This window comes from Bison bison, unplaced genomic scaffold, assembly GCF_000754665.1.
Source record: "Bison bison bison isolate TAMUID 2011002044 unplaced genomic scaffold, Bison_UMD1.0 scf7180017864228, whole genome shotgun sequence".
Lineage (NCBI taxonomy): Eukaryota > Metazoa > Chordata > Mammalia > Artiodactyla > Bovidae > Bison > Bison bison.
The window spans coordinates 8,224,223-8,251,152 of NW_011494800.1; the positions used below are offsets into that span (position 1 = coordinate 8,224,223).

The following is a 26,930-nucleotide window of genomic DNA, read 5'->3' on the forward strand; positions in this document are numbered from 1 at the left end:
TGTAAACAACTCCCTTGAGTTAAAAATAATTAATACCATTCCCTAAGTTATTCATAGTTGGTTATTGTCAGTAACTGCCTGAAGTTTGCAGAGCTAGGAAGTAGCTGGGCTGCGGTTTTCATCTAAATCTCTCTTTGGACCACTAAGGTCTACTATCTTGCCACATCCTCTAACAAAAGGATGTAGTTGAGACAGCAAAAGCAGCCAGTGTGGTGACAGATTTGCCTGGTTACAGGTAGAGTATGTTGGTCTGTTTACTTGCAGAGAAGGTAGTTGGAGAAGATTAAAGTGGATGGAAACGTATGAGGGTTAGAAGAAGGATGGTGAAATTAGTGACTTCTGAAAACCCTGGATCAGTTGAATGAAATGGAGAGCATAATAGCTAATTCCCATATTATGCTGATGCTTAGTTATGCATAAAGTTATTTGTATAATACAAAGCCTCCAGTTGCCAATCAGATGTATGTGACATCAAAATATAATTGTAAAATGCCTCAAATTTAGCTGATAGTTTTTTCATTGATGTTAGAGGCACAAAGCTGTATTATGTGTGTAGCTTCATTTGTCCTACTTTTTAATAGGTGGTAAATAAATTGCACCTTTCTGTTAAAGGGGAAGAAGTTAAAAGTAAAAGACTGAAAGAAAAATGGCCATTATATCCAGAATTAGTCCTCATTATTGTAAAACAAACACAAAATATCCTACTTATGTATGAAGAACATGCATCCAGGTCGATAAATTTAACCCTACGAATTGAAATGAGGGAGTCGGCTATATGGTAAATACTTGACAATATAGAAATTGTCGATTATCAAGTTGTTTGTAGCACAAAAATTGAATGCAAGTTAGAAAGGGCTCAGGAAATTTGAGGCAGAAATGAGTCTGCAGATTACCTTATCCAGAGTTCTAGTGATGATGAAAACAAAGGAGCCCATAAAAACTCAGAAGGGATGTGATTTGTAATGGAGAATAATGAGTTCCTTAGAAGGATGTTGTCAGGTCTGAATCACATAGCATTTCCTTATGCCCATTAAATTCTTCACAAACTCTCTTATCCCCACCCCACCCCGCAAAAGACTAAGAGTTTACACAAAATTTCTATGATACAGTTTGATGTATGTATGTATGTCTATGAACATGTTTCTTAGTCCCTCATGCAGTTTGAAAAGCTGCCATCCCTAAATTGTGGCATTATACTCTATTTTCCTCACTGTTGATTTTCTTGGAAAAGTACACTTGTTAGCTCATATTCAGTGCCTCCATTTTTCCCATTTCTGCTTTAATTCCATCTCTATCACTCTGAAACTTTTTCTGCTTAAACCCTGTAGTCACCTCCAATCTAAACTTGATGCTGCGTCTTCAGTTTCCCATCTACTGAGCCTTGATGCTTCTCTCTCGGTACATCACTCATTCTTAGAGTTTTTTTTTTTTTTTCTCTCTCTTCCACTTCCTTCACCCTGTCCCAAGCACTGATGGTTCAGACAGTTCCTTAGCCATCTCTTCCATACATTCTCTGTTGCTCACCTCTGAAGTGTTGAAAACACAAAGGACTCTATTTTCAGTCTTCCTAGTTGGTGATCGCTTGTGTCTCTTGATGTTAATTGTGACAGGAAGTACCCTGACTTAGATTACATCTCTAGTGTTCAGCTTTCACCTGTGTTTCATTCATTCAACAAATTCGAGAGTATTTATTGACTGTCTCATGTGCTAGGCACAGTATCCATTGAAATGATGTAATTATGACCCTGCTGCTGCTGACCTGGTATTCTCAGAGAACATAGGGTCTACTCAGATGAATAAATATTAATGAGGAAAACTCACAAATAAATATAGAATTATATTTGTGGCAACTGCCACAGAAGAGAGGCATATGGTCTTATAAACACTTAAAACTTTCTACATGGATAAAGACTCAAGGATCACTGCCTCACCTATACATTATTTTATTTCTGGATGACCTGTGCCTTATTCAGGGGTGTTGTTTCCATGTCCTTGTGACTGAGGTGCCCAGAGTATTACCTCTAGATGGGTGAGATTTCAATGTTTTCATCCTTAACATAAGATCCCTATAATATATCCCTAGTGTAGGGCATGAAGATACATCATATAATATGCTACATTATATCTTTGTTTAGCATTCTCAACATAAGAATCAGACCATGCACACATATCAAATATAGATGGAAATATATTACTGGACCTTTTTTCTTTAGATATAAGCACATATCACTGATATAATTACTAATTACTCCAGGAGCCTCCTCATTGGAAAAGATCCTGGTGCTGCAAAAGATTGAGGGCAGTAGGAGAAGGGGATGACAGAGGATGAGATGGTTGTATGGCATCACTGACCCAGTGGGCATAAGTTCGAGCAAACTCCGGGAGATAGTGATGGACAGAGAAACCTGGCATGCTGCAGTTCATGGGGTCACAAAGAGTTAAACATGACTGAGTGACTGAACAATAACATATCATTGAAAATACACTGTACTGTGATTAAAATGCACTCATATCTTGAACGGTCCCTTATATTTTGTTTTCAACTCTGTTCCAAATACTCATTGTTCAAAGTATCTATCTAATCATAATAGATTGCTAATTTGGTGCTTTAACTAGTTAACAGAAGGTATGGGGCCTTTGGATCACAAAGGAGATTTAATGTTCAGATGCCAAAAGTTTTAGGTATTTTGCCAAATAAATAAGTGGTCAATCTATGACAAGCAATATTTCTTTATAATAAAAGACTTTGGGTACATCTTGTGAACTTATATTAACTACAGATTTTGAGGAAAGATGAGGAAGAATGATGAAGAATTCCTTTTTCATAAAACTGTCAATGTTAAATTACCATTAATGTATTAACTTGGCTGATGTGATTTGAAAAATAGTGCGTTTTTGTAACAAAAATATATACTTTAAAAATACATGAATATTTATGTTTTCAGTAAAAAAAAAACATATATATATATATATATCTTATGAACATTTTAGGTTGAAGTAATTTTATACAATGGTTTATCAAAAATCAATATTCAAAGCCACAAGAATTTACTGCATTCCTACTATAAAAAGTATTGGAGGTCATGACTGCAAGCACATTTTTGGGGAAAGAGCCTTAATTTCTTTCCCAGTTTATTCAAAGAAAAATTAATCCAGAGAAGGAAAATTATCCTTACTACCTTAGATACTCTGTTTAACTACTGTTCTTTTTTTTTTTCAATACTCTATCATTTGCATTTCAATCAATAGACTAGCACCTATTGAGTACCCACTTCATGTTCAATTCTGGGCTATGCATGAGGAAATTATAAAATACAACCCTTGACTTTGAGAAGTTTTCCCCATCTGGTTGGTACGATAAAGATCAAGCCTAAGACACAATTAAAGGAAAACATACCAACTATTGATACAAGGTCCCACTCTTATGCACAGCTATGCATACTTTAATATTCTTTCTTTTTCTCTTTTGACTGTTGGCTCTAGGCCAGGGCAGAAGGTGTCTATTTTGAGCAATGAAAACAGAACTTTAGTGTGAAAGAATGTGAGTAGAAAACAATTCAACTGTAAAAACCCATATAGAGCCAAGAGATTCCCATAGGGAAAAAAGAATATTCTTCCTGCTAAATTTTGAAAGTATTCTCTAGGGTAAGCTGAGTCTTGATATTTAGAAAAAGTTTTGCTTTATTTAAGCTTTAAAACTCTTCTCTTGCCTATGTTTACCTGTAGGCATCTACAATTGTGGAAAACTTTCTTCAGGATTGTGACTAACTCTTAGCATCACCTAGTAGGCTTAACTATAGTATTTAATCAGAAAACATGATAAAACATAAGAGTAAGACTTTTTTTTTTAACTTGCAGTTTAATATATACTAAAGGTAACAAACCATTTTATAACTTTACTTAGGTCTACTGTCTTAACGTTTTCAAAGGATACTTTAATGTGAGTTAAGGGAATTATTTAATGCAAATTAGTATATTCTTTGAAAAAATAGTCATCATCTATAAAATAAATTATAAAATTACACTACAGTATATATTAAAAAAAAGTTTTGAAAATTCTGTTGTATATGGAAAACTGAAGCTGTAACTTTTTTTTTTTTTTTTAGGTTTTGGTAGCCCAAATTACCACTTAATAGATAACAGATATTTTATTTCAATGTAATTGGTTAAATGAAAGGAAAATCATAAACAGTTGTTGTGACTTTCAGATTTCAAATATCTTTCTGTCTTCGTTCTGAAGATTGATTTGAAAAGTATTGTGTTTTTAAAGGAGTTAGTCAACTGGGTCTATGATATGGAAACCACCTAATTATGATTAGCAAAAATTTTCTTAACTGAAATTGTCACATTATTAAAACCAACCTAAAAAAATAAAAATAAAATAAAACCAACCTGCATCAACATGTTAGTATTTAAAAATTTTATTTTTAAAAATGCAAATTTGATTTGATTTGATGAGCATAAAAATGTTCATTGATATTCACATGTATTAGTATTTATAAATAGACACAATCAAATAGTTTCTAAAAATTTAATATGATGAAATTTCAAATAAACGTAGGACAAGGTAGTATACACCAAGGCCCATTTTAAGCATTATTGCTAATTAAAAAAATAATTTAGTGCAACCAGCCTTTATGAGAACTTACTAAGAATATTCAGTTGGCTAATTTCATCTCAGTAATCATGTTGTTATTGTTGTTATTTAGTTGCTAAGTCATGTCTGACTCTTTAGCAACCCCACGGACACGTCTCCTCTGTCCATGGGATTTCCCAGGCAAGAATAGTGGAGTGGTTTGCCATTTCCTTCTTCAGGGGATTTTCTTGACCTAGCGATTGAACTGGCTTCTCCTGCATTGATAGGCGGATTCTTTACCACTGAGCCAACTGGGAAGCCCCTTCTTTCTAAAAAAGAGTAAAATGTGTTATTGTGTCGTGCAACAGAGATAATGTGTCTCCCTGTGGCAAAATCAGGTGGCTTAACTGTCCTCTAAAATAGAAGCAGGCTCCTAAATCCCCCAGGTTCATCTCCTGTAATACAACCCACTGTTTGGGCAGATGTTGTACTCTAGGTATTCCTATCGCTGTGAGTAGCAGAGTCCTTCATCTGTGACCCGAGAGTCTGTGTCTTCTGCCAACCTGCCTGAAACTTGTAAGCTGACACATTGAGTAACATCTCAGATCCTTCACAGTTCTCGACACTAGGATTTATTCTTTTGTGTCTGGTTTCTTTGTTGTTGTTCACTAAGTTGTGTCTAACGTTTTGTGACCCTATGGACTGCAGAACCCCAGGCTTCCCTGTCCTTCACTATCTACCAGAGCTTGCTCAAACTCAGGTCAATTGAGTCATTGATGCCATCCAGCCATCTCATTCTCTATTGTCCCCTTCTCCATCTGCCCTCAGTCTTTCCCAGCATCAGGGTCTTTTCTGATGAGTCAGCTTTTTGCATCAGGTGGCCAAAGTATTGGCACTTCAGCTTCAACATGAGTCCTCCCAATGAATATACAGGGTTGATGTCCTTTAGGACTGACTGGTTTAATCTCCTTGGTGTCCATGGGACTCTTAAACAGTCTTCTCCAGCATCACAGTTCAAAAGCATCAATTCTTTGGTGGGGCTTCCTGTGTAGCTAAAATGGTGAAGAATCTGCCTGCAATGCAGGAGACCTGGGTTCTATCCCTGGCTTGGGAAGATCCCCCGGAGAAGGGCATAGCAACCCACTCCAGTATTTTTGCTCGGAGAATTCCATGGAGAGAGGAGCCTGGCAGGCTACAGTCCATGGAGTTGCAAAGAGTCAGACACAACTGAGAGACTTTCACTTTCAGCCTTCTGTATGGTCCAGCTCTCACATCCATACACAAGTACTGGAAAAAACATAGCTTTGAGAATACAGACCTTTGTCGGCAAAGTAATGTCTCTGCTTTTTAATACTCTGTCTAAGTTTGTCATAGCTTTTCTCTCAAGGACCAAGTGTCTTTTAATTTTGTGGCTGCAGTCACCATCTGCAGTGATTTTGGAGCCCAAGAAATTAAAATCTTCCACTGTCTCTTTAGCTTAATGTTTTTTAGAATTACCCATATTGTTTTACAAGTTAATAATTAGTATTTTTCATTGTTGAGTTGTACTAATTGCATGATTATATCAAATTTGCTTATCTGTTCATTTGTTGATGTACATTTGGATTGGTAGTCTAGAAAGTCAAAGTCCACACCTTTTCTAAACAGTCATTATATGTAATCCAATAGAGATATTTATAAAATGCTGTTATAATACAGAAAAAGCAGTAATTAATTATGCAAAAGAAAATCTTACATGTGGGTTGACACTTGAGCTGGACCTTGAAGTATGAGTCTCTAATCTTGAGAGTGTAGAAACCTGAGAATTTTCTCTTTTATTTCAAAAAGTTGTATGCTTCATTTGAAAGTGAGGGAAGTGACTCTGTTGTTTCTAAGTGTTGTCCAGACTTTACTTAACTCTTCCTTCAGGTCATCAGCCTGAGCAGTCACTCCTGGCCCTACAAAGTTTTGAGGGGTTATTGGGGTGCTATCCACTCTGCCATATTAATCAATGATAATTTAACATGGGTTATTTATGTTTTCCCAATGTTATGTGAAGAAAAAGTAAGAGTATCTTTAGGACATGTTCCTATTTTTATTGATTTACAACCTACAATCCCAATAAGTGTACTTGTTTGACAACTGGAACTTCAAAGCAAGTTTTCCTGAATCTCTAGTCTTTCATACAAGCAGAAAGCTGACCTGCATTCTCTACAACGTAGAACCCTACCAAGCAGCTGCTACCCAGCCCATGTTCCAGCCTCTAGCCTCTCAGTACTCTTGCCAGACAAGTCCTGATTCAGAGGACTGTTGATGACAGTATTTGTAGTTCTATATATTCCGACTGACCATAATTCTTAGGTCTTTGCCTTGATTCTTTGATTAAAATGATTTCCCTTAGAAACACATGTTTGGAGCTCAATGTACGTCTTATATGAAGGAGCCCTTTGAAAAAAATTCTTGGTATAATTTCACAATGAAAGAGATAAGAGTAGCATGTGTGAAATAATTAGTAACTGTTTCACTGACAATGAGTGCATTTATTAATTAGTAATCAAGAAGTATATAGACAGTGGTTGAAGGTGAAAATCTGGAACTGAACTGCCTGGTTTGAATTGTTGCTCTACTATACTAGCTTTGTGACCTTGCGTGAGTTCCTTGATTGCGTTATACTTTCTGTAATATGAAGATAATAACAGTGGTATCTATTTTGCAAAGTTATTGTGAGAATTACATAAACCAACAAGTGTGATGTGCTTATGATATCACCTGGTGCATAGTAAGAATTGTGTGTTTGCTGTTGTGTTGATGAAGAAGAAAGATTATTTTAGTTGTAGTAAGTTCCAAGAAGGAGGAGGTAAGAATAAACGCTGTGTGTTTGTGTTAAGCTGAGTCACAGATTTGGATAACTGTTTCATAGGGCGCTTATTGAGGGGCAATGAACAATAAATTGGAAAGGTAAGATGGGTTAGATTATGATACTTTGAAAATGAGGTTAAATTTAAACATAACGTGCTATACAGTTGGAAGCAATTGAAGGTTCTGGGCTATATAAAATACATGTTTAAGAATGACCAGTCTGACAGTAGCACTGAGAGAAAGTCCTTAGAAGCATCAAACTAGACTAGAATGAAGTCATACAGATGTGAGGCAAAGGGGTGGTAGTGAGGTAGAACTAAGCTAGTTGGAATAAAGAGAATGAGGAGGCTAGGAAAAAAGGATCTTCTAGTTGTAAGACAAAAAGAATACTATTGTTAACTATTAGTTTAGCTGGGCAAGGGCTTCCCAGGTGGCGCTAGTGATAAAGAACCCACCTGCCAATGCGGGAGACATGAGACTTGGGTTGGATCCCTGGGGTGGGAAGATCCCCTGGAGGAAGACACGGCAACCCACTCCAGTATTCTTGCCTGGAGAATCCCATGGATAGAGCTGCCTGGCAGGCTACAGTCCATGTGGTCACAAAGAGTTGGATACAACTGAGTGACTAACACTTTCACTTTTCACTTCTTTAGCTGGGTAGGAGAAAATAATACTGAATCTGGATTATTTAGTGATCTATTAATGATAAAACTGACCTTTATACTATTACAAGATTCTGAATGGCTTCTGAATCTCAAAGCAAGACTGAATTGTGTTTATTATAGTTTTGATGATAAGTATTAATATGATTATTTTTCTAACTAATTGGAAATTGACCATCTGTCCTTGTTATAAAAGATATCACTAGACTTCATATTTAATTAACCCAAGTGTTACATTTCATAACCCTGTTGGAAGGCAGAATTTTTCTGCAGCCATTAAAGCATGTTTCATTTTTCTTCTTACTCTGATTGTAATTAAAGTTGTGCTAATACTTGAATTTTTATAAGTGACTCTTCATGTAATATCTCCTTTTTATGTTTAAATTCTGAAATCCTAAAGTAGCTCAATGAAAAGTCAATACTGTTAGACTATTTCCTCAATAGTCTGTTAATTTTATCTTATACATTTTTAAGACAGTGTTAAACTATGATGGGACTTCCCTGACTCAGACAGTAAAGAATCTGCCTGCAATGCAGCAAACATGGGTTTGATCCCTGGGTCAGAAGGATCCCCTGGAGAAGGGAATGGCAACCCACTCCAGTATTCTTGCCTGGAGAATTCATGGACAGAGGAGCTGGCAGGCCACAGTCCATGGTGTTGTGAAGAGTTGGACAAGACTAAACGAGTAACACACACACACAAACTATGATGTAATAAATATTTAAGTGCTCACTCTTTGTTCTGTTATGCCGTATATTAGTTGTCCCTTCAGTTTTGAGGAAAGCTAGTAAGTATACGCTGTGGTCTGTTTAAGGTGATGGTGTTAGTAGGAAGCACTGTAGTTTGTTTGGAAAAAAAGGAAAAGAGAACATTCTTAGGATCCAGAGTAAAATAATATCTGCTCAGATGCTTGTTGAGCTTCCCTGGTGGCTCAGTTGGTAAAGAATCTAGACCCAGCGTTTGACCCCTGGGTCAGAAAGATTCCCTGGAGAAGGGGATGGCTACCCACTCCAGTATTCTTGCCTGGAGAAGTCCATGGAAAGAGGAGTCTGGTGGGCTATAGTCCATGGGTCACAAAAAGTTGGACACGGCTGAATGACTCATTTTCTCTCTCAGATTTGCTAGGTTTATGGCTGAAGCAAGTCACCTTAGCCGTTTAGACCCTATATATTGTATGAACATCAGCTCTATATTTTAATGATTTTGTCAGGGATTATATGGAATTATATGGACTATAAAGAATCTATGGAAAGGACTTCTCTGGTGGTCCAGTGGTTAAGACTTTACCTTCCAATGCAGAGAGTGCAGGTTCAATTCCTGGCCAGGGAACTAAGACCCCAAATGCCACAGAGCCAAAAGGCCAAAACATAAAGCAGAAGCACTACTGTAAAAAATTCAATAAAGACTTTAAAGTGGTCCATATTAAAAACATAAGAAGAGTGTGAATTTCAGATTATGTGGAATTTATGAGAAGCCTTATATATAAATATTAGTAATTATTAGTATTTTTGGTAAGGTAATGTGTCAGACATGTTAAATCATTATGGGTTCCAGTTCTTACTGCTGTCACTCTGGCTTTTCTCTCTCTCAGTTCATTCCATTGCCATTTCAATGTAGCCATGCTTGAGTTATTCAGCTTTGCATTTTCCCCTACCCTACATCTCATGAAAGGTGAATTTGGGATTTGCATGAATAATTTTCCAGCATCTAGGGGGGCCTTACTGAGCTAAGCAGGTGACTACAGATATTGGCACCTGGAGTGAGGCAGCAGATGTTACTCAAGCTGTAATAAAATTCTCAGGACTTAACTTTGTACTTTTCCAACTGAAATGACACAGCGCTCCATAGTTTCTTTTTTTATAAAGCAAAACGTTAACTTGTCCTTTTCACTGCTGATTTTCTCATGAAGGACCAAGCACACAGGCCTCATTTTTGTTCCCCTGGGTTAAGAGTGTGCTGAGCAAGGCGGGGCATCTTTATTTCCGGCCCTCTGCAAAGAACAGACAACCTGTAACTTCTCAGGTTTTCAGTTGACTGCCTTCAATCTGCTAAAGCGGAAAGAGCAACAAATCAATGTGGCAAGATGTTCACATGGAAGTGTCTGCCAATTATTAGAATTTTAACTCAAAATGAAATATCTGTGCATAAATATCAAGGTAAAAATATTTTACTGATAAATCTGGAAAATAAGTCTTCATCTATATAGACATTTATGTATATAATTAAAGAACATAATTTGTGTATATATATTATACATACACATATGTGTATTTATTCTTATGACAAAGTTTTATGACAGATCAATTTTTCTCATGGAATTTTTAAAATACGTGTACTATTCTAAGCTAGAGTTTATTTTTATATAATATGTAAAATTTGTAAAATTTATTTTTATGTAATATTTCAGCCCATATAGAATTGTGATTAAAACATAATCTATAGCCACTCTGCCTAGGTTTGATTGCATGGCTGTTTTCAAAGAGCTACTCATTAGCAGTAGAATTGTAGGTACTTTTTAGTACTTTAGGTTCCCTATCCGTAAAGTAGAAATAATAATCATACTTCATAGAACTGTTGTGGGGATTAAATAAGTGTATACATACATATACATATACATGTACATATATATCATATATAGTGTCAGCATATAGTAAATGCTGTATACTGCTGGGGCTTCCCTGGTGGCTCAGCTGGTAAAGAATCCACCTGCAATGAGGGAGACCTGGGGTCAATCCCTGGCTTGGTAAGACCCCCTGAAGAAGGGAAAGGCTACCTACTCCAGTATTCTGGCCTGGAGAATTCCACAGACTGTACAGTCCATGGGGTTGCAAAGAGTCAGACACAACTGAGTGACTTTCACTTTCGCTCCATATATTGTTTAATAAACAAGTAAAATCGTATTTCTATAAAAAGCAGAGAAAATGTCACATATATTTCAGTGGTAGTTGTTTCTATAGTCTTCTAAATTAAAGTATGCCATTTTCAAAAAATCAAATGATACAATGATAAAATGTATAGCAATTCAATATAGAGGGCCAGGAATAGAACAAGAGTTCTACTCTACTGTCTTTTTTCATTTAGAAGTCTTAGCGGTAAATGAACTAGAACAGTTTTCCTACGAATCCTTTTACCTTTAGAAGTATAATGCTGTCAAAAGACCATTTCTAAGACTCACAACATTGTATTAATAGAATTAGCAGAACTCTTAGATACTGAATAGTTCATTCAATGTCTTTATTTGAGGGCTTAGAGGACTGAGGCTGAGAAAATCAAATGCTTTTCTCAAGGTCATGTAGCTATGTAATTTCAAAGACATGTTTACTAAGTTCTAGTGTGGTGCCTTTTCAACTACAGCAGCGTATGTGAAATTTACTCATGGTGATCCAGTGAAGAACGAAATCTGCACCTCTTTTGAGTCAGCACTCAATAAGGCATATGGGTTGTATAACTTTTTGTTTTGATATGCTTTCACATTTACAAAAAAGTTATAAGCATAGTACTAGGAATTCCTAACAGCCTTAACCCCAAGTCACCAATTGTTTACATTCTGTTTCATGTATCATTCTGTCTTTCTCTCTCTGTGTGTGTATACATACACATATATACGTGTGTGTTTATGATTATTTCTGAATTGTTTGAAAATAATTTGAAAATAATCTTATACCTTTTAAAATAATTGATTTGTATTTCCTAAAAACAAGTCACATAACTGCATTAATAACATAATTATCAATGATCAAAATGAGAACATTTAAATTTGATAAAATAATATCTAATCCACAGTTTATATTTAATTTTTTATCAATTTTCCTATAATGTGCTCTCTCTCTGTATTTTGTTTTGACTCAGAATTCAAGCTAGGCTCAAGCACTGTGTTGAATTATCATGTCTAATTAGAACAGCATAGATTGTGCATAAACTTCAAGTGTACAGTTCATGAGTTTAGACAGATGTCTACACCCATGTAATGCATATCCCATAAAGATATGTCATTTCTATCACCTGAGAAAGTCCCTGTGCCCCTTCCCAACCCCTCCAGAGTAGTCATTTTTCTGATTTCTGATTATCACCATAGACCAGCTTGGCCTATTCTAGAACTTTATATAAATGGAATCATGAAGTGTATATTCCTGTATCTGGTTTCATTTACTCATTATAATAACTATGAAATTCATCTATGTTGTTATGTATATGTGTAGTTTTTTCTCGTTATTGCTAATGGCATTTCACTGTATGATTTGTTTATCTACTCACTTGTTGATGAGCATCAGGTTATTTCTAATTGAGGCTAACATAAATAAAACAGTTATAAGCACTTTTGTACAAATATTTTTGTGAGCATATGGATTTCAGTTCTCTTGGTTAAGCATTAGTGATCAGAATTGGTAAATTGTAGGTAAAAGTATGTTTAAATTTATAAGAAATTGCCAAACTTTCTATCAAAGTGGTTGTTTTATTTATGCTCTTACCAGCAATGTCTGAAAATTCTGGTTTTTCAGAGATATGGCTCCATATCCTAACCAACATTTGGTGTCATCAGCTGTCTTCAAGTGTAGCCATTCAAATGTTTATGTAATGATATTTCATTGTGATTTTAGTACACATTTCTTTGATAACTGACGGTGATGGGACTTTTCTGTGAGACTATTGGAGATTTGTATAACTTCTTTTGTAAAGGGTTTATTTAATTTATTTTCATTTTCTAATTTTTTTGGTCTGTTTGTTAGTGAGTTGTAGAAACCCTTATATATTATGGATGTATGTCTTTCTGCAGGTATATTTTTGTAAACATTTTCAAATCTGGCTTGTCTATTCTTTTTATAAATGATGTCTTTTGATGAGCAGAAGTTTTTACTTTTAGTAATTTCTAAATTATACATTTTTATGGTTGTTATTTTTATATGCTTTCTAAAAAAAAAATTAAATCCCAGGTTGTGAATTTATTATCCTGTGTTTTCTTCTAGAAGTGTTAGCTTTTAAATTTAGGCCTAATATTCATTTTGAATTAAGTTTTGTGTATAATACGGGGCAGGGAAAGCTCTTTGTTGTAAGTCTAGATTTATTATCTAGATAATAATTATTTTAAAGAAAGGTTTCCCATATGTATTGTCATTAAATGTTTTTCGGATATTAGGAAAAACTTTTTGGGGTGCTGTGCTGTGCTTAGTTGGGCTTCCCTGGTGGCTCACTTGGTAAAGAATGTTTTTTGGGTATTAAGAAAAACTTTTTGGGGTAGAAGTGATTAAAACCAACTCAGTTCAGTTCAGCCACTCAGTCGTTTCTAACTCTTTGCAACCCCGTGGACTTCAGCACTCCAGGCTTCCCTGTCCATCAAGCTAGAGTAGGTAAATGGGAATTTATCTGCTCACTTTGCTGGGAAGACTAAGACATATCTCATAGGATTAAAGGAAGATACACAAGGGCCAAGACTTCAGGAGCTGGATTAGGATGGGTATTCCAGGGCTCTCTCCAGGCTTTTCTCACATCTGCTTATCTCTGCATTGTTTCATTGTGAAGACCACTGTCTTCTAAGGCCAGGGGAGATAAATGATTTCAGCCTCATTCATCCCAGATGCTCATGCTTTCAGTGTCACTAAAGTAGTCCTAAAGAAGAACTTGACTTGGCAATGCTTTAGTCACACGCCCCCTTTCTGGGGTGGTCACTGTTGCTAGGGAGCTCAGGACCTAGGCATAGTCAAGTCTAGGCCACCTTGTGGCCGTGGGATGATGCTGCCATCTGAGACTACATGGAATGAGGGACAGAGGGCTCCGCAAGGACAGGCTTCTGGACGTTCCAAATATCATATGACCCACCAAGACTCCTACTTTTAAAAATGGCTTTTTGTAATGTATACAATGAAAATTAAGTTAAAAAATGGCTTTTTATATATGATATTCATTTATCTTTAATGAAACCCAAATATATTCAGGTGCAGTAAAGCTAGATTTCTATTCTGCTCATCTAAGACTGAAGTGTGAATTAATTAGATACTTAGAACAACTCAAATGTGTTCAAATTATATGAGACTAATGGTACCTCATGGAAGAGTAAAGTTTAATACATCAAGGTCCCTCATGATGTGAATGATGCTGAATGAAGTGGAAGAGCAGTCAGATATTTTCATTTTGACATCTCCCCAATTTCCTCAAATTAAAATGAAAAAGTTGGATTGTTAATACCTCAATAAAATAAACCACTGGGAGAGAAACTGTGGTTCAGTGATTAGGGCAAGATTTATACACTTAAGAGTGTCCAGTATTTTTCCAGAACTTTAAAGCTCTAGGTTGATGTTCAATCCACAGGATTACTTGACCAAAAAAGAAGAAGAAGAAGTGGTTCTTACTGGAAATCATTAAGCACCTCAAGGCTTGCATTTGAAGGAAAAACCTTGAGAGTTCATTGTAGACAATGACTATCTCAGCCAAAGTTGCCTACTTGTATCATATTTTCTTTGAAGTGTGATTAAATTAAAAGCTGCCCCTCCCCCATAGAGAGCCTTGATATGATAATGCAATCAACAGCATATCTGATTTTCCTGGGTTGGCTTCATTAAAGAAGTCTGACATCAAAAGTATTTTTTAGACAGGCTTTTGTCTAAAAATGTGGCCATCAGGAGATAGAGATGGAGGAACTCTTTAAATGATGGGCCCAGAGGTTATTTCCCTATTGTGAGAGGAAGACCCAGCTGGGGCGTTCTCCACACCTTAGCCTGTCTTACTCAGCATCCCATTTGCTTCAGCTTTGCTCTCTTCACTCTGCCCACTGTGCATGAAAGCTCACCTCTATTGCTGCCATTGTTCCCCTATACTCTAGATTTATAATCCCATTACTTTTTAGATTTAGAGGGAAAGCTTCTTTGTTCCCTGAGACAGTTTTTCAAAATAAAGTTTTACTAATGAAAACTGAACTAGGAATAAGGGAGGGGAAGGGCACACAAAATCCTAAACATTGAGATGTTTATAAAATTTGCTTTCTGATCCTTTATTTAAGAGTCTTGTCAAAGATGGAGTTAGTTAATATAAAACAAAGGACATTCAACTTGTGTTTTCTGTTCTTGGCTTAGATCTGTTTGCTTTGTTTTTGTGGCCATATGATGCAATACTACTTGCCATATTAGAACTCTCATCTCAGAGCGCTCTAAGTTTTTTCCATTAAAAGAAGTTGACTTCCTTGCTTGTTTCCACAGCATGTTTACTAAAATTGGAATGCTACATGGCCCCTGCAAATTTGTGAGGTGTTTAGTATTTTTATGTAATGTATAGCATGATGATGAGAGCTGATAATACTGTATTACATATTTGAAAGTATCCAGGAGAGTGGATATTAATAGTTCTTATCACAAGAAAAATAAATTTGTAACTATATATTGAGGTTGATGTTAACTTGATTTCTTACAGTGATCATTTTGCAATCTTTACAAATATTGATTTTGTACACCAGAGACTAATATGTTATATCAATTAGACCTCAATTAAAAAAGAAAAAGTAAGTTGATTTTCTTTTTTTTTTAATTTTATTTTTAAACTTTACATAATTGTATTAGTTTTGCCAAATATCAAAATGAATCCATCACTCATTTCAAATGGCATTCTCTCTTGGGGAACACCTGAGTTTCTATTTTCTGTTGGAGGGATATTATCAGTTCTTGGTTTATTTATAGAATCAAAGTAACAAAGAGTCTCTCTCTCCTTTTTGTATGTGATTGATTGATTGTGACTGTCTAGAGTGCTGAATTGAGAAGGCATCTGGAAGTGCATCTAGGTTCCTCAGGAAAAGAACTGTGATTAATTAATAATGTCTTTCATGAGCTTAAGAGTAGCAATATAGTTGCCATGTATCTGCCTTTTCTCTTGGTTCTATCAACGGTAAAGCATTTGTTTTAATTTGATTTTTGTTTCTATTCACCCTTGGGAATTCCAGTGGGTCTCTATTTTTTTTTTCTTCTAATTCCTTGGAGACTGATGTGTCAGTAGGAACACATCTAAATATATATTAGAATATTTTTCTCCCAGTTGAATGAAAACCTCCTTAAGTGGAAGCAGATTCTCTCTACAAAGAATGTCATTAAACATACAACAAACACAAAGTAAATATTTAAACTTTTTTTCAAGTGAATATGGAAACATTGAAGCTTAAAATATAAACTATAGATTGACATTCTGATCCACACCAACAGGTACATAATTTTCTATTTTTGTCTGTTCTCTGTTGTTTTGGACAATTTAATTTCAAATGAATCAAGGAGCAGGATATTTAGTGTTTCTTCAGGAAAATAACTGCACATTTACAAAGTTATTACTGCTAAATTTTCCCCAGGTGTGCTCTTCTGGTGACTATTTTAAACTTTGTATTCATGACTGTTATACATTATTCAATTCTCCTGCTTTCTTCACACTTAGACTCTTCAGTTTTAAGAAGAAATATTTCTTTACTTAACTTGAGTTATACTTATGGGTAACATCCAGTGAGAAAAAAATGGGAGTTCCCTTTGCTCAACAATTTCTGAAGTTTGGTTTAGCTTTAAGCCACTAAAAACTTAGGTGAAGGAATTTGGACTGAAGCCCTTTCATTGGTATGGAAGTGGAAGTGTTAGTCGCTCAGTTGTGTCCAACTCTTTGTGACCCCATGAACTATAGCTCTCCAGGCTCCTCTGTCAATGGGATTCTCCAAGCGAGAATACTGGAGTGGGTTGCTGTTCCTTTCTCCAGGGTATCTTCTAACCCAGGGATTGAACCCAGGTCTCCCACATTGTAGGCAGATCCTTTACTGTCTGACACATCAGGGAAGCCCCTTCATTGACATATATAATAATATCAAATAGTTTAGAATTTTTGCACTGCACTCTGGGGAACCTTGAGGGCTCTGAGGTCCATTCAGTTAGGCCCCAAAGACTGACTGATGGATTTATTTCTTTATTTCTTCATTCACTTACATTTATTCAACAAACCTTTGAGTATTTAGCATATTCTAATTATTTAGTATTTAGAAGAGTGTGAGGGGCGAATTTCAGGGAGCCCATATCTTCCATGAGTTATGCTGTAGGAGACTGAACAGTAATAAGCATATGGCCACATGTGATAAAGGCTCAGTCCAGAGTGACATGGAAGCTCGTGGAAGGAAAAATCAGACTGGGGACAGCAGTAGTTCTAGGGGAGCCTTTCTAGGGGAGCTGAGGGATGGAGAGAAGTTAAGTGAAAACAACCATGTATGAAACCCAAGGTCCTTTCAAAAGATTTTTAGAGAAAATTCAATTACTTCCTGAAAAACAGATTTGGCTTCCTGGAATTAATCTTGAATCTAAAACAATCTCCATTAGATCCACTGTACCATGGGACTTACAGTGCTGATTGCCTTGTAGGTATCACAGTTCGATTTAGTTTTCTGATGGAGTGGTAGAGGGTGAGGGACAGAAAGTGAACTGTTTTTCATTCATTAGTTTTCTTTAGTTAGCAGTTACTTAGACTACTAAGATTTAACTCTTTAAATTGTCTTTTGCACATTCTTTGTAAATGTAATGATCTCAGCTCATTTCCAAGGCAAACCATCCAACATCACAGTAATCCAAGTCTGTGCCCCAACCGTTAATACTGAAGAAACTGCAGTTGAACGGTTCTATGAAGACCCACTAGACCTTCGAGAACTAAGCACCAAAAAAAAAAAAAAGACGTCCTTTTCATCATAGAGGGTTGGAATACAAAAGTAATGTACATGTACATTGTAAATGGCATGTGTAGATGTGTGTATTCACATGTAGGTATGCACATGTATATACATGTGTATGCACACGTGTGTGAGCACATGCATATATGCGTGTATGTGAGTATATACACATCATATGTTTATTCTGTGTGTTTTTGTAACACTTTCTACATTACCTGTAGAAAGGTTATATGCTAGCATTTAGACATGTTGTTGTTTAATCCCTAAGTCATGTCCAACTCTTTGCGATCACATGGACTGAGCCTGCCAGGCTTCCTCTGCCCATGGACTTTTCCAGGCAAGAATACTGGAGTGCATCACCATTTCCAGGGGATCTTCCCAACCTAGGGATCGAACCCATATCTCCTGCATTGGCAGGCGTGTTCTTTACTACTGAATCACCAGGGAAGCCCAGCATTTAGGCATACAGCTCAATAAAATGTACTAACACTGGAGAAGGCAATGGCAACCCACTCCAGTACTCTTGGCTGGAGAATCCCATGGACGGAGGAGCCTGGTGGGCTGCAGCCCATGGGGTCGCTAAGGGTCGGACACGACTGAGCGACTTCACTTTCACTTTTCACTTTCATGCATTGGAGAAGGAAATGGCAACCCACTCCAGTGTTCTTGCCTGGAGAATCCCAGGGACGGAGGAGCCTGGTGGGCTGCCATCTCTGGGGTCGCACAAAGTCGGACACGACTGAAGCGACTTAGCAGCAGTAGCAGCAGCAAGGCTCGACAAACCAGCATGTTAGCAACAGCTACAAGACATTTTTTTTGTAAATAAACCAATACAATATTGTAAAGTAATTAGCCTACAATTAAAATAAATAAATTTATATTAAAAAAAGAGAAAGGTTAGAACTCAGATGTATATTGGTCCTCTGTAGTTATACTTCATGTAGAGTGTAATCACATTCATTTTACAAAGGTGTTAGGTTCCAATATCAACACAAATGGTGACAATTGGATGTGAACAAAATGACTCTCAAAAGTTACACACATCACTCACAAATTGCAGTACTTTACCAACTCTGACAGTTTTATATCTGTTTTTTTTTTCTCATAGCAACAGAACAGATCCCTATTTTTTTGAACAACAGCGGGGAGTTTCTGTTGAGCGGCCATGTGGTATTAAATAGTATGTACACAGAGGCTCTGGGATCACGTGTGCACTGTGACACACTCTCCCCACCAGAGCTCAGGCAGCTGACACTTGCTGTGAAAATGCACCTCCCGTCTGTCCCACATGTGTGGGAGCACATGTTCTCTCTTCTCCTCTAGCTTCCTTCTCTTCTGCTATTCTCTTGTGTTTCCTGAACTAGTCTTGTAGGTAAATTCAAACACATTGCAACTCTATGTCATATGGCATTTTATTTATAAACATCTTTGTTTATGTGTGTGTTTATATATATATATATATATTCTTTATTGAAACCAAAGTTACAAATATATATACCTATGTGTGTGGCTATTGGCATCTAGAAAATTCTGTTAAGAGCATGAAATTCATCTCTGATTGCTTCATATAATATTTTCATGTGTTCCTAGCCCATCTGATTGCAAAAAGAACCATACGAGTAGATACACAAACCAGTTTCCACTGCTGGAAAATAATTTAAAGCTGTGATCCCATCAAATGAGGGGATCTTTTTAAGCCCCAGCATGGTACAGTAGCTATCATTCAGGTTGTAAAGATACAAGTTAACTTAATTCTGTTTTTGTTTTAGTTTAGGGTAACCATTTATTTATATTATTGTTATGTTGCTTTGCTAAACACTGAGGTCATTGGTCCTACTGGAAATCTCATGAACTACCCAGCTGCCATAGCCTGACCACAAGAAAAATACTTTCCCAGTGCAGATTCAGTTAAACATTCTCTCAGAATCCGAGTGAGTGAACCATACGTTCCTTCATGCAAAACCAGAATTGATTACATGTATTTCCTGCCAAGGAAAAGGAAGTTTTGAATTTCTTCAGTAAGGGCAATTTCAGGTTCACTTCAGTTTGATGACTTTGACATTGTGTTTAGTACAATTTTCATGCTAATGGAAGTCTCCTGTGTCCAAAGGGAAAAAAAAAAATCAAGTTCTTAAAGTAGACCATATTCTTTAAGGCATTAAATGCAAATTTACAACTTTCTGAAATACTCTTTGTAGGAATTCTATTGTGATTGTTACATGGCTTCACTCCTTGATTGGACAGTTGTTTACTGAATAGCAAGTAAGCACTGGATATATTGCAGTAAGAAGAAGGACGTCCTTGAGTTGGTGAAGTTTATGGGATCCTGAAGGGGTGATCAGCAGTAAACAGCTGAAGAAACAGCAATTTAGAGAAGTGTCAGGAAGACAGAAGACAGAGTTCAGGGATAGACAATAACAGAGGGCAAGTGTTAGTCTTCCAGTTGTGTCCAACTCTGTGCCACCCCGTGGACTGTATCCCACCAGGCTCCTCTGTCCATGAGATTTTCCAGGCAAGAATACTGGAGTGGGGAGCCATTCCCTTTTCCAGGGGCTCTTCCCGACCCAGGGATCAGATCCAGGTCTCCCGCATTGCAGGCAAATTCCTTACTGTCTGAGCCACCTGAGAAGCAGAGAATAACAAGAAGGAAGCTGATTCACTAGGTGATTAGTAATGACAGCTGGAGGAGGCAGGTTTCAGGCTGAGACTTAAAGGATGAGAAGAGATGGACCATGTAAAGTTAGGAGAATGAGGCAGAGCAGCCCAGGTGGAGATCAGCAATCATCAAAACTCAAGGCATGAAAGGAGCTTCTGTGTTGCCAGAACTGAAAGTAAGCTGGTGTTACTATACTGTTCAGAGCTTTAAAGTGTGTATGTTATGGGGGGAAGTGTGAAGGAGGTAGAATGAGATTAGATTATATCGGTAAACACGTGCCAGATGATTCAGAGCCTTCTATACCATGTTTCACAGAAGGCAATGGTACCCCACTCCAGTACTCTTGCCTGGAAAATCCCATGGGCGGAGGAGCCTGGTGGGCTGCAGTCCATGGAGTCTCGAAGAGTCAGATACGACTGAATGACTTCCCTTTCACTTTTCACTTTCATGCATTGGAGAAGGAAATGGCAACCCACTCCAGTGTTCTTGCCTGGAGAATCCCAGGGACGGGGGAGCCTGGTGGGCTGCCATCTATGGGGTTGCACAGAGTCGGACACGACTGAAGTGACTTAGCAGCAGCAGCAGCAGCAGCAGCAGGATACCATGTTTATGCCTCCAGATTTTAAAGTAAGTACAGTAGGAACCAATCAAAATTTTCCATGTGGAGAATCATTGTCTGATTTAATTTTTCAGAGCTCACTTTGGCTACTTTGTGGAGAAGGAAATGTGTGAGCATGTGCCTATGTGTTCATGTTTGTGGTTAAAAATGGAAGCAATGAGACTAGATGCTGGGCTATTAGAATCATCTAATCAAAGACAGTGGTGACTTGGGTTATAGAGTGAAGATGGAGATGGAATCAACTAGATAGATTTGAAATATCTTTTGGACATATAACTTTCTGAATTTACAGATACATTTGATGTTCAGGGTGAAGAGGAATCAGGAATCTAAAATGATCACCTTTTTTTCCCTCTAACTGGGCATAACATGGTATCCTTTACTAAGATCAGGTTTTGGGCAAGATCAGGTTTCAGAAGGAGATCATGTTCACTCTTAGATATCTAGCACCAAGCCTATTGCAAAATTTATTAATTCATCAAACATTGATTGAGCTTCACCATATGTCAGATGTTATACTAAATATTGAGGATATCTGGTGTCCTTATGCTTATGGAATTACAGAGATGGTAGATTTCAGCGTGCAAGAAGGGACCATAGCTGGAAATCATCCAGTCCAACATCCTTATTTTAAAGATGAAGGGTAGAATTTGAAGCTTTTGATTTTTGCAGAAATATCAAGACTCCTCTATAAAAATTATGGTTATCTTAGTAAAACTTAACTTCAATCAAAATAACTGTGGTATTATTTTCCCTTAGGGATATGATACAATCTGTTTTCATTTCTGTTTTAATGATTGTTACAATTAGTACCATTGAAATACTTTCTGATGCAATCTGAAGTCATGAAAATTTGGGCACTGTAGCCAGGGGTTCAGTGAGAGATGCTATCATTGGTTTGACTAGGCTTATAAACAACATATGCAAGAAGAATAATAAACCACATTCAAATGTGCACACGTTTTTTACTAAGGATTAATAGGAGACAAATGTGGAATTGGGCACTTCTATTTTTTATATTATTGATGGTAGGTTGCTAATTATCTTGAAGCATTTCAGAGGAGATTTTTCAAATTAAACAGAAAACATTAACATGAAGGGAAAGAAATAAAGGGCTGGAAAGAAAAAAACTTGTTGTGCAATGAATTCTAGATTTTTATGTGTGCATGTGGGGGTGTGTGTTGAAATGTTTGTTTTAAGGACTTATTCAATTTGTAAGTTAGGATATTTGGTTAAAGAATTAATAGGTGATGATGAAATAGCAAGCTGTGTAGATGTGAACTGTTTAAATGCCAGGAAATGAAAAAAGATTATTTAGGGTGGTCTAAATACGCATCGTCATTGTTCAGTCACTAAGTCGTGTTCGACTCTTTGTGACGCTGTGGACTGTAGCACATTGGGTTTTCCCTGCCTTTCACTATCTCCTGAAGTTGGCTCAGATTCATGTGCATTGAGTCAGTGATGCTATCTAATCATCTCATCCTCTGCCACCCTCTTCTCTTTTTGCGTTCAGTCTTTTCCAGCATCAGAGTCTTTTCCAGTGAGTCGGCTCTTCGCTTCAGGTGGCTTAAGTATTGGAGCTTCAGCATCAGTCCTTCCAATGAATACTCAGGGTTGATTTCATTTAGGATTGATTGGCTTGATCTCCTTGTAGTCCAAGGAACTCTCAAGAGTCTTCTTCAGCACCACAATTTGAAAACACCCATTCTTAGGCACTCAGCCTTCTTTGTGATTCAACTCTCACATTCATACGTGACTACTGAAAAAACCAGAGCTTTGACTATACAAACCTTTGTTGGCAAAGTGATATCTCTGCTTTTTAACATGCTGTATATGTCTGTCGTAGCTTTCCTTCCAAGGAGCTTACTTATTATCTATATTAAGTTACAGCATTCATTATTCATTTAGAGTGAGGTTTACTTGGCTCTTTACACTAGGTCAAATACTATGAAAGAAAGGGATGAAGGATCCTACCCTAAGGGCAGAACAAACTGGAAGCATCAGGCATGATCCAGGCTGCTCACACAACATGCACACACACGATGGGAGACTGTTTCTTTCAGGGAGTGGTGATTGCCAAGGGAAAGCCCTATGGACCAAAGGAAGTTTCAAGATGTTTGTAGAGATGAGAGCTTGTTCATCCGGAAGGTGTTTCAGGATAAGAAAGGGAAAAGTGGGTACTAAATGAAACAGATGGTAGTCAAATGACCTACATGAGGCTTACAAGTAGTTTGAGGAGATGAAGATAGAAAGCAAGGCTGGAACTAGATTGGGATACATATAGAAGAGGCAGAACTCCTCAGAGGATGGTTGAAATGATCATATAAGAAGTATATAGAACCAGAGCTCTTCTTCATCCCCTGTAACTGGAATGGCAGGACTGAATTCAAAGATATAATTATATATTAATATATGTATATTATGTATATGATTAATAGTTATAATGAATAAACATTAGTATGATGTTATGTATTACACATATTTTATATAATTAATAATATAATAATATAAATATATATGGAGTCTAGAAAAATGGTACTGATGAACCTAATTGCAGGGCAAAAATAGAGATGCAGATGGAGAAATTGAACATGTGGACACAGGGAGCGGGGAAGGGGAGGGTGGACCAAATTGGGAGAATAGCATTGATATACATACACTGCTGCTGCTGCTAAGTCGCTTCAGTCGTGTCCGACTCTGTGCCACCCCATAGACGGCAGCCCACCAGGCTTCCCCGTCCCTGGGATTCTCCAGGCAAGAACACTGGAGTGGGTTGCCATTTCCTTCTCCAATGCATGAAAGTGAAAAGTGAAAGTGAAGTCGCTCAGTCATGTCCAACTCTAGTGACCCCATGGACTGCAGCCTACCAGGCTCCTCCATCCATGGGATTTTCCAGGCAAGAGTACTGGAGTGGGGTGCCATTGCCTTCTCCAAAACATACACTACTATGTGTAAAACAGATAGCTACTGGGAAGCTGCTGTAAAGCACAGGGAGCTTTGCTCTGTGATGACTTAGAGGGGTTGGATGAAGGTGGGGGGTGAGAGAGAGGCTCAAGAGGGAGGGGATATATGCATGTTGTGTGTTAGTTATTCAGTTGTGTCTGACTCTTTGTGACCCCATGGACTGTAGTCTGCACCAGGCTCCTCTGTCCATGGGATTCTCTAGGCAAGAATCCTGAAGTGGGTTGGCATTCCCTTCTCCCGGGAATCTTCCCAACCCAGGGATTGAATCCAGGTCTCCTGCATTGCAGGTGGATTCTTTACTATCTGAGCCCCCCAGGGAAGCATAACACAAAGCTGATTCATGTTGTTGTACAGAAGAAACTACCACAACATTGCAAACCAATTGTACTCCAATTAAAAATAAATAAAGTGGGAAGAAAAAAGAAAGAAACCAGGATAGGGCAGGTGTTGAGGCCTGACCACTATGGGGCAGGGAAGACAGAATGCACAAGGGGTGAGTAGCAGCCGGTACCCCAGGGGCAGGTGCTGCTGCATGAGTACATGCAAGGAGACTTGGTCAGTGACTAGGCCCTGCCTTCGCATCACCAGCTTCAGGTCCTCTGACCTCATATCTTGCGGCCAGCATGAGCAGCGTATACCTCCAGGTCATCACAGAGATGCTGGAAATATTTGTGTGGGCACTTCCCCACCATCTCCATAGCCTTCTCCTCCATGGGCATCTTAGCATAGAAGCTAAAGCGTTTCTCATAGTGCTTCAGTTATAGAGGTCTGATGATGGAAGGGTTGATCCTTGTACCTTCAAGGAAGAAATGTAGATAGTCGAGGGCTGACAATGGAAACTTCATGGAGTATACAACTAGACTTGTGTATATACAAATTAATTGAAAAAATTCGTGGTGAAATAAAGACTAGATAGAAAGCAACTTGTTTTCTGGAATTAAGCTGAAAAAAATAGAAGCTTTGGCATGAATATGCCAGCACAGAATTATTCTATGTTTTATTAATTAATCTGTATCCTTATATTCTCAAGAAAGACAGAAGGGTCAGAGTACAGTTTTCACTTCATGAAAAATGCTTAGGAATAAACATTAGCAAAAGCCTGCAGGAAGCCTTTGGGACAGGAAAATGTCTTTTGTTCTTAACTACTTTTCCCTGGCTCTTCCAGAAAACTAGCTTCTTACTGTGGCAGCTTAGCATCTCACCTGTAGATTAATATTGGCTCTAAGATAGACTCATATGCTTGATACGTACCGTGTGTGTGGCCTTGTGTTCCTTCCTGCATAACCCGAAATTTTCTTCATCATGCAGTTGACTGGAACATACCACTCATTCCAGAAGTCTGAAGGAGACGCACTGGCCAAGCCGGGCTATTTTTCATTTGTTTGCAATTTTTTCCTCAACTTTTTTCAGCTGCACTAATTCTTGACCAGCCGAAGAAACTCTCAAGGGGATACTCGGAGAGAGGGAGGCAGAGACAGCTTGAGAAATTCTCACATATGTAAAACAAATGCCTTCCATTGAGGTTTTTAAAACAGTCCCTCTAAACTTTAACATGTGTGAGACTAAGTTTGCTCAAATAATCACAGGCTTGCACTAGCAGGCTCCAATCAGTGCACACCAGACACAGAGGCCCATTATCACGAGAGTCCTGGGTTTGTTTTTTTTTTAGGTGGTTTTTAGTTTGTCTTCAAATATTGCCTCTTGTGACCATGGTGTAGTGGTGAGCATAGCTGCCTCCTCCAACTTCTTAACACATTTCGTCTAGAACTTTCCTATTCTTTAATTCTACTTTGGAAAAAAGAGATATTATCACATAGTTGACTAGCTCATTTAGGGAAGACACGAGGAACTCTGTCCAAGTTTCCTCCGGGAATATTGTTGTCACATTTGTGGTTTGCTTCTAGAAATTTGGAATGTGAGTTGATGTACCTTTTTCACTGTTCCTCCAGCGTGTTTTTCTTTTTTTTAAAGGGACAGGTAATTTAAGAGGGGGCTGGCTATATCAGAGCACTTTATTTTTGTTGTTTTTTGTTTGCTACATAGGAAAGTCCATCAGCTTGATAATGGAGGAGAACAATGACTCCATGGAGAACTCCCCGCAAGGCCCAGGGAGGAACAATGCTGTGAAGTGTGGGTGGCTGAGGAAGCAAGGAGGCTTTGTCAAGACTTGGCATACCCGTTGGTTTGTGCTCAAGGGTGATCAGCTCTATTACTTCAAAGATGAAGATGAAACCAAGCCCTTGGTAAGTAGGAAAAAATAAAAAGCACTGTAGTGCTTAGTAGCCTAAGAAGTGGTGGGGTTTGCTAGAAACTTGGAGACTGACGTCAACTCAATCTCCCTGGTCTCCTTCAGTTCACTGGCATCTTTCACACTTTTACTCATTGTTTACTTTGGTTCAGGAGGATAAACTTGCTAATTGAGGCCAAGAGACAAATTTATACTTGTTGAATATTAATTTTGACTTTTACTAAGCTGGACCAAAATATCTGAGTTCCAGAGATCTCATAAATAAATTAATAAGAATGTCTTGGAGAAGTACTCAAAAAAATAAAAAGAATATTTCATATTGGTATCATGACAGTTATAGAGCATTTCCATACTTGTTACTGATTTCATCATAGCAAACCAGTAGGGGACATGGGGGTTATCATATGAAAATATTAATGGACCTCTGTTAGAAGATATATGTATTGTAGCTAAAGCATCTTTCCTTTTCTCAGAAGCAAGTTGAAAGATTTGAAGGAAAACTGTAAGTGGAACTTTAATTTATGAGACACTGTCAATAACTGTTCTCTGGGGGCTTCTCTCTGCTTTAACTCATATAAAATATGGATGTAGTGCTAAACCCAGACAGTGTTGATATATCCAACCAGCATACACAATATAATCCCCTGGGGATAGTTTCTGTGTTTCTTTGTGGTTTCTTAATGGTCTTTTAGTTGCTTGTTTACT

General features: G+C 37.5%; 1 protein-coding gene across 1 annotated transcript in view; it reads left to right on the plus strand.

Annotated features, from left to right (window-relative positions):
• The window catches only part of ARHGAP24 (Rho GTPase activating protein 24), a 549,762-nt gene that overhangs the window by 66,748 nt on the left and 456,084 nt on the right, over nt 1-26,930 (plus strand). The window contains exon 2 of the mRNA XM_010845964.1: nt 26,021-26,220. Within this exon, the coding sequence (XP_010844266.1) occupies nt 26,021-26,220 (200 nt within the window). The remainder of the gene's footprint in view (nt 1-26,020; nt 26,221-26,930) is intronic.